Raw genomic sequence first — 14452 nt, forward strand, 5'->3', positions numbered from 1 at the left:
AGCAAAGTTGCAAAAGAAAATACTTTCCTTCCTACAATTTGGTAACCAATTAAACTACTTATCAGACATTTTCAGAAATTCATAGAATCACAACGTATCTCATGTCATCTTTCTTAGAAAGCTACAAGAGAATGTGTACCACTGAAAAAAGGATGTGGACCGAGGAGGACAGGATTCTATGAAACAGAGGATTTACACAGGAAACCCCGGACGGCAGCTGTCCGGCGAGGTGAGAGAGCAGGCAGTTTAAAGCAAATACAGACGGAATTCTGGAAATGATGTATCTTGGGAGAAACAAAAAGTAGAATTCGTAGATTATCTGACATGTTTAGATATATTTAGAAATATGGAGATAAATGTGAGAAGGAACAGCTTTACAGAGCTGATTGTCTCAGACACGTCAAAGGCACTCAGGGGCGGGGTGGGCCTTCTAGCACCATTGGGTCGTGTGGCGTGCACACTCGAAGAGACACGTAAAATGCACGGCTTTGTGAACACTGTCGCCTCTGCCTGCCTTGCCCTCCCCCTCACTGCTCTGCAAACTTCCCTGCAAAGGTGAGCTCAGATGTCACCTGGAACACGGAGGGCCTTCCAGATTCATCCGAGTCAGAATTTATCCCTGCCTCCTTCATGACCCCACAGCTGCTGGTATATTATATTCCTTATAATAATTTCTACTGATTCAACAAGTAGCTATTGAGTATTGATTACGGATCTGTTAGGTGCTAAAGACACAGCAGTGAAGAGGACACTGTCCGTGCTCACAGCACCAGCAGTCTGGCAGGAAAGGCAGACGTCAGGCATACACTGAATTCCAGGGTTGCCAAGTGCTATCACAAGCCCAGCCTAAAAGCTTTCCCACTGCACTGTCTTCACTGAAGTTCCGCGTTTCCCCATCTCCACCCAAACACTATTAAACAGGAGGTAAAGAAAACAGGACTCTTTCCCTGGCTCTGCCATGCTTCCAGTATTTTCAGGACATCTGGTCCCTCACAATTTATTTAACCCAGTGAGTTTAGGGAACCCCACACCTTGTCTCATGGCTGTTTCAGACTCAGCCCTGGGAGCCCTCAGTGGCACCACCTGCCTCTCCTGACCACGTCCTGGCCTGGCTCCCTGCTCAGCCCAACGCCTGCTCCCCCACGTCTCCCTGGAAGCCGGGCAGGCACTCTACATCCCCTCTTAGCTGATGCCATGAAATAACACTGCCCTGTGCTCTCAACTCGTGATACAGATTTCCATTTTCTCTCTTCCCACGGGCTTGGGCCCATGGTCTTGGAGGATAGGAGGTGGAGAATGGTGCCAGCAGCAGAAATCCTTTCTACCCTCACAGTTCTTCGGGGAAGAACCTAATATCTGCTCCAAATCTTTACTTTATTGCTGTCTTCAAGCTCTTTATTCTACATTCTTGCACATTATCATACACACCTCAAAAGAGAAAACTGGCCAGATAACGCAATAGAAGAATGAAAACAGAGGAGGGTGTGTTTAAGCACACATGCCCCAGCAGGAGAAACGTGGTATAACATCAAAAATCACGGCTGAGAGTAACTTTCAACTGGGAGATAAAAATATGATCAAAACATAATCAATACAATGTAAACCAAATTTAGAACCAAATGCCCTACAATTACATATGCTTAGATACATGTTACCTATTTGAACTCCAGGCATCTGTCTGTTCTCTGGAAGTATTTCCGCAGAGGAAGTGTTTGATAACTCGTCCGTCTCCACGCCCACTGAGGTAGAGCTGGGTGTCTTAACTGTATTGGCACCATACCTTGCTATTTTAAGTTATAACAATTTCCTTATGATGATTTCACATTCACCTTTCCTTTTGAACTGGGCCATTTGTCAATTTTACTTTGTTTTATTAAATACTAACATGGCTGCTGAAAGTCATGAATATTGGACTTTCCAATTCTAACAGACACCATGACACTTACATTTAAGTATATCTTCTCATTTGGGCTTCTTACCAATTAAGCAAAAAAATTCTTATTTATCCAGCACACACACGCACACCCCCCTCCCCCCAGTGATGAGATGCTTACATAGACATTCTTAGTTTTTAACTAAGGGCAGAAGAGAAATAGGTACTTTTCTTTCTATTTTATATGAATTTACATTGGATTGTGCTATTTTTTTTAAAAGGTAACTTAATCCTTCAAACATTAACTTAAAAATGACACACAAATCATAATTTCTAATGTGAAATAAGAAGGCACCAAATAGACTACAGCAGATATGCTTTATTTTAACTACTAACACCAAAAACAGAGCTAGTCAGTCCAAAATAAACAGCTAAGTAGCAACAGTAACTTGCCAGCCTACTGCTAACATTCAGTACTTTGTCCCAAACCAATGGTTGATTTTTCCTACGCTAAGGTGAAGGACCAGGCTGACAATAAAGTACTCTTCGGTCTCTTCCATCCACACCAGCTCCACGTGCACCCGTCCTTCTGCATCCAGGTAGTCCACACAGTACGTCTGTCCCAAGAAATTAGGACCGTCAGAGGGTGTGGCAGATCTCATGCAAACTGGGGAACTGAAACACCAGAAGGGTTTCCCAAACTCATCCAAAAGAGTTACGTCCATTATAGAACAACTCTACAAAATAAACACAGTAAACAAAATAAACAAGGATAAGGATAAAATGGCCAATTCAACCTCATTTTCACAGAAAACCTGATGTAAAACTAAAATGCTCTGTGTGGCATCAAAATCCAGAAAACTATCATTGGTATTTCATGGTCTATTTTACATTCTGGAGTAGACTATAGTCACCTTAAGCTATAACCAACGCGCCTGTGATTCCCAGAAGTCTATCTCCAGGCCAAACCTCTTTTCTAAGTTCAAGTATTACATATCCAAGTGCCTGCTCCACGTCCTGGATGCAAGAGTCCATCAAGTCCCGGGTGACTATATCCACAGACACACTCGTCCCAGGGAGACTCTCCCAGCACTCCCCTTCCCAGGGATTGGTCTTACCCCACTGACTGTCCAGCCCATATACACATGAGCCTGGATGTCATTCCAGGCACCTCCTCCCGCCAGCCATCCTGTCCATTCTCACTTCCAGTCCATTTACCTTGTCCCATTTCCACTGCCACTGCCCCAGTCCAGGTGTCAGGGCCTGAATGTTTGTGTCCCACCCCCGCAAATTCATATGCTGAAACCTGGTCACCAATATGATGGTTTCAGGAGGGGGCCTTTCAGGGTGACAGGGTCATGGCGCAGCACTCTCATAAATAGGATTAACGCACCAATGAAAGAGACCCCAGAGAGCCAAAAGGCATCGTCTATGAACCAGGAAGAGGGCCCTCCACAGACACCCAATCTGCTGGTCTTGGACTTCCCAGCCTCCAGAACTGGGAGAAAGATGTTTCTATTATGTAGGAGCCACCCGGCTTATGGTATTTTATAACACCAACCCAAATGGACTAAGGAACCAAGTCACCTTTCTTCCCTAAGGAACCACAATGGCAGCCATCAGACTGACCTCCCCAATCATTCTCATCCACCATCCACATTTGGAAGACAAACCTCTAATGCAAGCCTAATTATGTCACCACAGCCTGAAACCCTGCGACAGCTTCCTTCTGCTCTGCAGAAAAGAACTACATTTTTTCTGTTGCCTGTAAGGACTGGCCCCACCTGCCCGTCCCCCCTCATTGCACATGATGTACCCTCCTGCCATCTGTGCTCCAGCCACTCTTACCTCTCAGTCCCTTGAACACGCCACACTCCCCCTGACCAAGGGCCACCCAGGCTCCCAGCCTGAGAGTGCTCCTCTCCATCTCCCCTTTGTCTGTCTCAGCATCCAGATTTCCCCAGGTATCAGCTCCTGGGGAAGTCTCCCCAACACTCCCATCTCAGCTGGCCGCGCCCACTGGGCAGACGCACCACTGTGTGTTCACTTCTGGACGAGTCACCTCATGTTCCCCCAGCACCTAGCTCAGTTAGCACTTAGTAACCAATATTTCCTGATGAATGAATGAATGAATGAATGATCAACGAAGACTTGTCATAAAGGATGAACGAGAGTTAAATTAAGCAAAAGAGAAAAGAAAATAGGGAGCAGCACATGCAAAGAGCCTGACAGACCTGCCAGGGTTGCGGTACTGACACTAGTCGGCACGGCCAGGGCAAGCAGAGCAGGACCCTGAGCACCACGAGGGCGGGACCCGCATCAGCTGCGCACAGGGTTACATCTCTGGCCACATGTATGGAGTGACCATGCCTCGACCAACATGTGCTGAACGAACATGTGGGGGCAGTAAATTGGGTGGGGGGAGCAGTGAGAACAGCGACGGAGATACTGGTTATTGTCATACACTAACAGATGTGGAGAAAACCCCAAAGTAAACCCCAAAGTATCGGTGGTAACAGGAAAGAAGAGATGGCAGAAACAATGGTGAGATAAACTGAGCAGAATCTTACATCTGAATGGGAGAATGGGGAGTTTAATCTCCTAGTCTCTCACCCATCGCAGAAGATAATTTGGGGGGAAGAAACGTGTAAGTTCTAGACATGCTGAATCTAGATGTCTGTGGGGCATCCAAGCACCGAAATCCACCAGGTGAACAGACGTAGCTATACGGGGACTTGAGCGGGGGAGAGGTCCCAGCTAGAGACACTGATAATTATTAATATTATTAATGAGCTACATTTTAAAATTTACTTTTTAAATTGTGGTAAAATAAACATAACATAAAACATACCACCTTAACCATTTTTATGTGTACAACTCAGTGGCATTAAGAACACACACATTGCTGCATAACTACCACCACCACCTACCTCCAGAACTCTTTTCATTTTGTAAAACTGAAATCTGTACCTATAAAATACTAACTCCCCACCCCCTGCCATTCCCCCACGCCCTGGCAGCCACCATTCTACTTTCTGTCTCTATGAATTGGGAAACTCATGTAAGTGAAGTCATAGAGTATTTGTCCTTTTGTGAACTGGTTTATTTCACTTAGCATAATGTCCTCAAAGTTCTTCCATATTGTAGCATGTGTCAGAATTTCCTTCCTTTTTAAGGCTAAATTGTGTTCTGTTGAATGGACAGACCACCGTTTGTTTATCCATTTATCTGTGGACAGACACTTGGGTTTCTTCCATTTTTCAGACATTGTGAATAATGCCTCTATGAACCAGGACATACAATGTGAGCTGTCTTTTAACGTGTTCTGTGTACCAGACACTAACCTAAGCAGTTTCCATAAACTATTTTATTTAATTATAACAAAACTAAGAAGGAGTGTCAAGGATAAAATCTTTCAGCACTTACCTTTTCAATATGGCTCTTTATTTGCCATGACTTGTGCCCTCCATTAGTGTTCTATTAATTGGAATTTAAATGCTTACCCCCAGATATCAACATAAACTGAGCAACTGTATACCACTGCTTTCAGAAGTGATATCTAATTAATGTGGCCAAAACTGCTGATCCTTTACACCTAAGTATGATCAGGTCAAAGAGTCTTGACTCAATAAATGTATACCTTAGAGAAATTTGAGGAGTGAAAACATTCTAAAAGTTGAAACAATGAGATGGTTTAATACGTAAATGATATGACTGGCTGCCACCTTTGCAGGAGACCTGAGTGAAGGACCAGCCAATGGAAACATCCCTAATCCATGACAGCAGTGACCCCAGATCCTGAGCCCCCACATTGGGGAGCTGCACAGCGAGATGCCCAGGAAACCCCTCGACACCTGACCTCACTCCCGGGCCTCTTCTAGGTGATCGACGGTGGCGGTCCTAGAACAGCGGAGACCAGCCAGCAAAGGCCCACTCCCTGCACCCCTGCAGCACAGAGCCCGTGTGTGAGGGGAAGCAGCGTTGGGGAAGGAGTGGAAAAAGGGAGCCCGCAGGGTACGACCTTGCTGGGGCTGAGACTGGGGAGTCAAGGCCAAGGCTAAGCACTAGTAGACGTCTCTGCGCACCCAGGGACCCAGAGCCCTTCCAGAATAAGGAGTCATCACTATGGCTGTTTCAGAGATAAGGCTCTGTGGCCTAAGCAAATCCCAAGACAATACAGTGGTGGAACTGTGAGGCGAACCCAAGCTCTTCTCACCCCGTCATGATCTTGACCACTGGTTTAGCAGTCACCTGGTTTTGTTACTTAAAACCTCACCAAAAGCCACCAGCAGAGAGACGGTGGTCAAAGCCGTGGGCAAGGAGCCATGGAGGAAGAAGGCAAAGCCCCTGGGCCCCACATCTACAAGACAGTTGGAGAAGCAGCAGCCCTGACAGAAACCAAGGCGGACTGGTCCAAGAGGCACGAGGACTCCCTGACGAGGACACCACTCGGTGGCCCTCTATCTCAGCCAACGACTTAATCCCTCTACCCTCCCAGGCCACAGCTGCCTCAGAGAGAGCCGACAGCCCACCAGCTCTCGAGGCCCTCCTCGTTCCAAGAGCCCAGTGTTCTCCAATTCCTTCCTAACCTATAGAATGGCCACACACGCAACAGGCACACCAAACCCTTTAACAACTTCCAAGGACACCTAAACCAAAACCCAAATTCTTTCCTGTGGGTTTCAAGGCCCTACTTCCATCACACTCCCTCCGCCTCCCTGGCCAGCCAGTGCCGGGCATGACAGCGAGGTTGGACGGGCAGCCTCGGTACCAGGCATGCAGCCAATGGGTCTGCTCACCTGTCTGTGGTCCCCACCCACCTCTGTGGCACAGGGAGCACTTCTAGCACCTCATTCCTCACCCCCCATCCACCTCCTTTTCACTCGGTTCCTCCTCCACAATGTATCACCCCCATCCTTCTGGAGGGGGTTGTATTTTAAAACCTACCTCAAATCTTCCTCCTACTGACCTTCAGGGAGCTCTGTTTCCAACAATCCATTCCTAAATCGGTCTCTGTCACCGTGGACATCCAGCAGGTACACATCTGAGCAGTGAGAGAACCTCACCTTCCCCCCAGGAGTAAGCTGCTGTCCTAACCTGTACCCCCACCTGCCAAGGAACTGCACCAGGTTCAAAATTCAGCATCTGGGGAAAGTGCAGCACTTGCACATGTGGGAATATCCTGTTCTTCCTAAGGTATTTGGTCCAGTGGCACCGGCAGACTTAATAACCCCACAGCCACAGTGTGTGGCAGCAAGGGGCCGATGTGCCTTTCTGATGGGGCACAGCCACCCACAGCATGCTGGACCACGCTGTGCCCATAGCAGGCTCCGCTAAACTCAACTCTTCTCAAATAAAGCAGAACCACAGAGAAATACCTAGTTTAAATTAAAACTGATGCCAAACCCTATATAGCTTTAGAAGTAGTGTCAAAATAACATCAAAAAAATGCCAAACCATGAAAGAAAAAAGTAAAAGAAACACAACAGGAAAAGCCTTATCAAAGAAAATCCATCAATCAGAAATCCTGATAGGAACTGAAAGAGCAGGAGAGTATTTTATTTTGAATTACATTGAAAATCACAGCAAGGCTACCTTGATAGGGTAGTCTAGCTATTCAAAATGACTTTGTAAAATACCAGGGCAATCCCTTAGAGAGCAAACAGCCTCTCTGGATTCATAACTAATATGCAGTCACTGGAAGCATCTTTAAAATGTATTTGATACCACAACCAGACTTAAAAAAGAAAAAACTGAGTTGCTTATAATGTGATTTTCTTTTTATTTTTAAAGTCTAATAATCTACCATACAAACTTATGAGCTGCTGAAGTTATACTCAGGGAGTCGAGCTAAAGACCCTTTGCACTTGAACTTCCTCCATGCCAGTTAAGTGTCAAAGGTCACTCTCCTCTGAGCTCCAGGAAGAAGATTTTTATGGGAACAATAAGGTCCAGTGGACACCAGATACCCCCTCCATGGCCACACATCACTTCGAACAACACAATGCAACACAGCAGCGTCCTCTGTCATTATCATTAATATTTATTATTGTTTCTTTTTTTGTCCTTGTGACCAGAATCAGATTTGGATGACATTCTTTCTTATTAGCCTTTGCTGTGATGGGCATTCTAAGCTACAGTATTAGATAGCTCCTCACCAGAAGTTGTTTCTACAATTTCTAAGAGAAGCAGGGATTTGATTTTATTTTTGTTTTAATAGTCATATGCACCTAAGAAACTTTTTCTATCTTCTTACTTACATTAAAAAAAAAAAGTTTTTAACTCTTGAAAGCAATTTCTTAAAATAAACGTTATCATTTCACTATACTTAGGGTCATCAGATTCCTGGAGGGAAATTCCTGATCTGCACAGGAAACATGACATCACTTACCTGACTTTTTCCCTTCAGGAACTCTAAGGACATACTCAACCCAACAGTATAAATGGCAAAATGCAAATCAACCACACCACCCTCCGGGCCAAGGGAGAGGGCACAAGCTTCTGAGCTATTCTCTGTCTTCTCCCAAAGCCCATCTGGGAGAAGGAATTTATGGGGAAAATTGTCCAGGGACAGGCAACCCATTCCCTATATTAAGGACTTAAAATCCTGTTTTCAGACCAAGCTGCTTTTCTGGAAGCCTGTATACTTGTTCAGCAACCTACAGAATCACTACTTAGAGCTCATTTGAGTCCAATCTTGAAACTATATCCTCCGCTTCTATGACAACTGCTGTATGAAATCTTACAGTGCATCTGCCGCTCATGTGCTACGTGGGATTGGTCCATTACATAGCCCAGTCTGCCCTACATAAGGTCCTGTTGGAGATTTTGTTTTTTAAAGATCAGAGCTAGGATAAAGCTCTGTTTCTTCCTATAATTACTACACTTCTCTATTTGCCCCAATGAGAGCTAAATGACTGCTTTCATCTTGCTCTAAACTACTAGAAAACACAAACTACTTTTAAAAATTATGCTGACACTTTAAAAGTTTGTCATATTTACATTCTGCCTTTCTTGGTCCTCAAGATCTATTTATATTTTAATATTTTATTTTAGCACATATTTTTATTATAAGCCCTATCTAAATCCATCAAAGAAAAATAAAGAAGTCAGGTTTGTGCTCTTAAAGGCATGAAATGATATTCCTGTATGTGTGATAACATCACTTTTGCCAAAGTCTAAACATTTGTTTACAAATAAATAGGATTAGTGAAACATCTCATTGTATCAAGAATCAAGTGGCTCAAGAGATAATGCTCGTGGTCTCGGGCATCGTCATTAATAGTTCTAACAAGGCATCCACACATGTAGGACAGAACAGAGCTATGGTACAGGAGGCCCCCGCAGTCTCAGGAGATCAATCCCACGGGTTCCTGTGACTACAAATATCCTGTTCATCCCACAAAACAAAGACAGAGAATGATGAGGACCAGGCATAGCCACAGACACAGGGTTCAGAGAAGAAAACAAAACAATGTGAGAACACCTCTTCTCTCCTCCCTCCCTCCCTCCGCCCCTGCCAATTCCCAACCTCTAAATCAACTCTCCCACCCACGTGGCTAGTTTTTACTTAACTGTTCTAGGAAATACCTATATCCTAGAACGAGAACTTACAACTGCAATGAATTTTAAATTAGCATATCACTGATCAAGGTGTTCTGAGCAGATGCTACTTGCCTGGTCCAACCTTCATCCCCCTCTCTCTCCATGACACACACAGACGGGGGCCTTTGTCGGGGGACGCTGTCCAGAAACACTGCTGCAGGTTTGCTACCGCTCCTCCTCCACCCACTCAGGGAAAACAACAGGCACGCAATACGCGCTGGTGAGTGAACTGACTGCCAATGGCTAAGAGAATGTACACGAACCTTCAGAAACCAGAATGATAAACCCAGAACTTTAAAGGAAGCATAATATATACACGTATCAACAGACTTTTTTTTATTATACAGAAACCAAGTTACTTGAAGAAAAGAAAACAGCTGTTTTTTACCTTTATACAGCCATCAAGAACATTAGTTCTCCAAGAGAGGCCAACTTTTCCAATAAGAGGTAGGTGTTCTCTGTTAATTTTCGAATTTATAACAATGAGCTTCACATATCCATTTTCAATGTTTCCTGAAAAAAGGTAGGATTTTTTAAGTTACTATATAACAGTACAGATGACAAATCATCTCAGGGCAGCTGCTCCGCAGGGACGGCTCAGCCTGCTAAGGCGCAGAGACATGGCCCCCACCTTGAGGCCAGACCAGGATATCTGAACCCCAGAGACAGGAAGATTAACATGCTCCAGCAAAGTGACGCCAAAGGTGAGTTGGGGAAAACGGTGGGGGGAGCCTGGACCCCACCCTGTCACGATGCACAGACTGTGAGGAGACAAAGATTCTTCCGACTTGGTTAAGCCAACAGTGACAGAAACAGAAAACGAGAATTACCGAACTGAAGAAAGCAGAGGCAGAAACGGCAAAGAAAGGAAATCAAGTGAGAGGAAGCACTGAGAAAGCTGCCCCAAGAAATGCGGGATTAAAGAGCAGGCGGACATGAGGAGGTGGCAGAAACCCAGCACGGGACACCAAAGGGCCACTCAGCATGTGCTCATAGTGAGTGAGGGCGCTTGCAGTGCCTGCCCAGCCTGAGGCCGACCCTGGCCCTCCCCTGCCTGGCTCAAAGCTGGCTACAGCAACCTCAACCTGGCACTGCTCAGGGCCCCACCAGCCAAGCCACACCCTGCTCTGCTCTGCTGGGCCTCTGGTGATGCGGCAGGGGGCGCGGGGGCGGGGAAGGAGCCTGAAGCACTCTCCAGCCTCCCAGTCCCATTCTAACATACCCTGAAAAACAACTATCAAGTGTGACAACACAGTGGCATCCTCACTCGTAAGCAAGATTTTTTCAGAGACAGACACCTGAATAAGGGTAAGATGCAAGTCACGGGGCAAAGAGATGGAAAAAGAACAGATAAGAGCAACGCACTCTGGCCCTAGTTTGATTATTTCATGGGATAAAATAAAACCAAAGCTAAGTTGCCTTGAGATCCAAAGCTCTGTTCTAGAAATTCCACATAGTGTTCTCCAACTTAAGTGTAGCCAAAAGGTTAAAACTGATGCTTCGCCAGAGGACTCTTTTGTGACAAAATAATGTGCTTTAAGCAAGAGAGACCGTCAGGCAGGTTTCTGGCCCTGTGGGATGGCGCTCTCGGCCTCCCTGGCCACGCTGAGTCTTACTTTTGTTCCAAGGACGGAGACAGCCCACACTTTCTTCTCTGCTGTGGAGTAATTAGCAAGAACCGTGCAGCTCTCTCTCCACTCTCCCCAGGTGTAGGAATGAATGCCAAATGACACCAGCCTTTCCCAGGCAACAGCTCTACCATCCCCTTGGCAGGGATGGGCAGAAGCAGGGAGGAAGTCTGTGAAAGCCAGGCCTCAGCGGAGGCGCAGTAATGACACTGCGAATGGACCAGATGTGACTCTGCTCTGCTGTTACCGCCCAGCCACGTGCAAAGTCAAGAGAGACCTCCGACGGCACAGCAAAGGCAGGCATGTGCGCAGGCGGCCAACGGCGCAGTACGGGAAACCAGGAGTTCATTTTCCACGCGGCTGTCCTCAGGACACTGCTGAATATGGACCCCAAAGTACAACAGCCAATAACCTCTAATGGCAATTGTCTGAGCTAATAAACAAGAAATCCCTGTAGGAAACAAGGAATGTTGTTATTTTGTTTCTACCAAATATTCTCCCACTTCAGAACAATTATCACACTTGTATCTCAAAAGGTCAGGGCTCTTTCCCCCAACCCTCTCTAACCGCTTATATCTGTAAGACAGAAAAAGGTTAAGCTCTTCCCACATTTAAACAATCTGCACATAGAATGTATGTATGAAAGTATGCATATACAAAATAAGTAGTATTTCTGAGTCCTTATTGTATACCAAGCACTGAGTTAAGCATATTGTGTATAGTAGCTTAGAAGAACACTTTACAAGAATACCTTAGAATAATGCTATTAGTTAGGTATTACAATTTTCTGAATTCATAGGTGAGAAAACTGATGCACAGGGTGACAGTAACTTGCCCAAGGTAATACCACTAAGTGGCAGAAACATGAGTCAAACCCTGTCCTGTGTCTAGAGTCTATGTAATAATAGATTAAAACACACACAAAGCAGGGGAACCCTGCACACCTATTAGTTTATATACTAGCTAAGAATTTATCATGTAGTTTCAAACTCATGAAGCTTTGTTTTCATATTACTACCAATAGAGAAAAACCTATTTATAAATTAGCAAACAAGATACATTGGGCAACCATTTATGGCTTCCCAAAATTTTGGGTAATGTCTCAATCTGTGAGTCCCACACTCGCTGTCTCTCATTCCAGCATTCCTCATAACTAGGTCAGGAGTGATCGGTTTCCTGCGATGAGACTCGAGCACCCCTGCAAACCCGGGGGCAGACGTGAGCGCTGTGAGGAGGCGTGGAGGATGGGAAGAGCCCTCTGCTGGCACACGCAGGGGCAGAGGGGCCGGTTCCCTAGGCTGGCAGGGCAGAGCCCTGGAGTCCGCTGTTGTGTATAGAATGGCGATATTTTCACAAGAGAAGCCACACAGTGTGGCTGTGCATGTGCATATATAAATGCAGAATCTGGCTCTCCTGAAGAGACTCTGAAGTAGCCTGTTTTTTATCAGATTCCTCTGCTCCTTAAACAGTTCAGAATAAATTCTTCTCATGGAGACTCTAACCTGAATCTACCAATATGTAAAAACACCCACAAAATGCAGCAAAATACAATCCGAGGCTCACGATCTTTGGCTCCCAGTGACACTGTACCTACAAGCGTGGCCTTTAGGCTGACAGGGACCTCATTCCAAACCCGTTTACTAGCTGAATAATCATGGTCAAGTTCCAGACTGAGTAAACTGAGGATACGAATAGCACTTTATAAGGCTTTGTGAGGATTAAAGGCACTAATAATACTTATTAACATTACAAAGTGGATGATTATATTATATATGCCAAGCTAAGTGTGCTAAGCACTCCATATGCATCATCTCAATAATAATACCCTATGTAAAGAGCCAAGTCTGCTGCCAAGCACAAAGGAGAGATGTACTATGTTTGTGGACCAGAAGACTCAATATTGTTAAGATGTCCATTTGCCCAAATTGATCTATAGATTCAATGCAATCACAACCATAATCCCGGCAAGTACGTTAAAAATTAGTTTATAAATAATTAATGTTTATAAGTAAATATTAATAATAGAAATTGACAAGATAATTCTAAATTTTATATGGAAATGCTAAGGACCTAAAATAGCCAAAACAATGTTGAAAAGGAGAAAAAAGTTGACTTTAAGACTTACTCTAGAGCTACTGCAATCAAGACAGTGTGGTATTGCCTATAAAGACACACAAATAGATCGACAGAATGGATGGGTCCAGAAATAGACCCACAACTTCACAAGCAATTGATTTTTGACAAAGACATCAAAATAATTCAAATGGAAAGGAAAGTCTCTTCACAAGTGGTACAAAGTCTCTTCACAACTGGATATCCACACTGGGAAAAAAAAACTCAACCCTTACCTCATACTTTACACAAAATCAGTTAGGGACAGATCACAAACCTACACGTAAAAGCATGACACTGCTAGAAAAACAAAGGAGAATATCTTTGTAACCTAAGGTAGGAAAAGTTTAAAAAAAAATCATACGGTAAAAAAATTGATAAATCATATTTATTCAATTGAGAAACAGTAATTTGTAATGCTTATTTTCCATAATGAGTCACTAGACGTATAAAACAGGAAAAAAATGTACTAACTACTAATAAAGATACTATAATGAATTATGTGTTCTAAGTTTTCTAGGTAGTCACCACCCAAAAAGGACTATATTGTTTTAATGTTTTACCTGTTATGACACAAGCTTAGAAAATATAATCTGAACTAGAAACATAAAAAGTAATTAAGGAAGAGAGGAAACAAAAATCCATATATTTTTGGACTCACAACAATAAAAAGGAAATAAGATGACATATATAAAAACATGAAACAAACAGAGATTGTCAGAATTGGTGAAAAAAGCAAGACGCAACTATATGTTGTCTACAAGCAACCCACTTTGAATGTAAAGACACACATAGATTAAAAGTAAGTGGATAAAGAAAATATACCATGCTAACACCAATCAAAGAAAGTGGAAGTATCTATATTCATTTCAGACAGAGCAGACCTCAGAGCAAAGAAAGGTATCAGGGATAAAGAGGCATTAGATAATGATAAAGGGATCAATTTTCCAAAAAAGACATAACAATCCTTAATGTGTGTGTGGCTAAGCACAGAGCATCAAAACATCTGAGACAAAAGCCAACAAAACTGCAAAAGGAAATAAATAAATCCACTATTATAGTCAGAGACTCCAACACCCCTCTATCAGAAATGGACAGATCCACCACAATATTATAAGAAATTAGCTTTTTTTTAATGTTTGGGGTTATACATAGTAACAAAAAATTAATTCCAACATCAAAAAAATAAAGTGTTTTCAAAAGTAATTATAATCATTCTACTTTCAACAGCTTA

The 14452-nt window shown here is 43.9% G+C and overlaps 1 protein-coding gene across 1 annotated transcript in view; it reads right to left on the reverse strand.

Annotated features, from left to right (window-relative positions):
* Positions 1-2241: 2241 nt before the first annotated feature.
* The window catches only part of FBXO15 (F-box protein 15), a 45374-nt gene continuing 33163 nt past the window's right edge, over positions 2242-14452 (reverse strand). Inside the window, exons 9-10 of the mRNA XM_012657585.1 lie at positions 9867-9991; positions 2242-2610 (exon numbers count right to left, since the gene is read on the reverse strand). Coding sequence (XP_012513039.1) covers positions 2344-2610; positions 9867-9991 — 392 coding nt within the window. The 3' untranslated portion in view covers positions 2242-2343. The remainder of the gene's footprint in view (positions 2611-9866; positions 9992-14452) is intronic.

The sequence above is a fragment of the Propithecus coquereli genome, unplaced genomic scaffold (genome assembly GCF_000956105.1).
Source record: "Propithecus coquereli isolate 6110/MARCELLA unplaced genomic scaffold, Pcoq_1.0 Scaffold55, whole genome shotgun sequence".
Classification (NCBI taxonomy): Eukaryota; Metazoa; Chordata; class Mammalia; order Primates; family Indriidae; genus Propithecus; species Propithecus coquereli.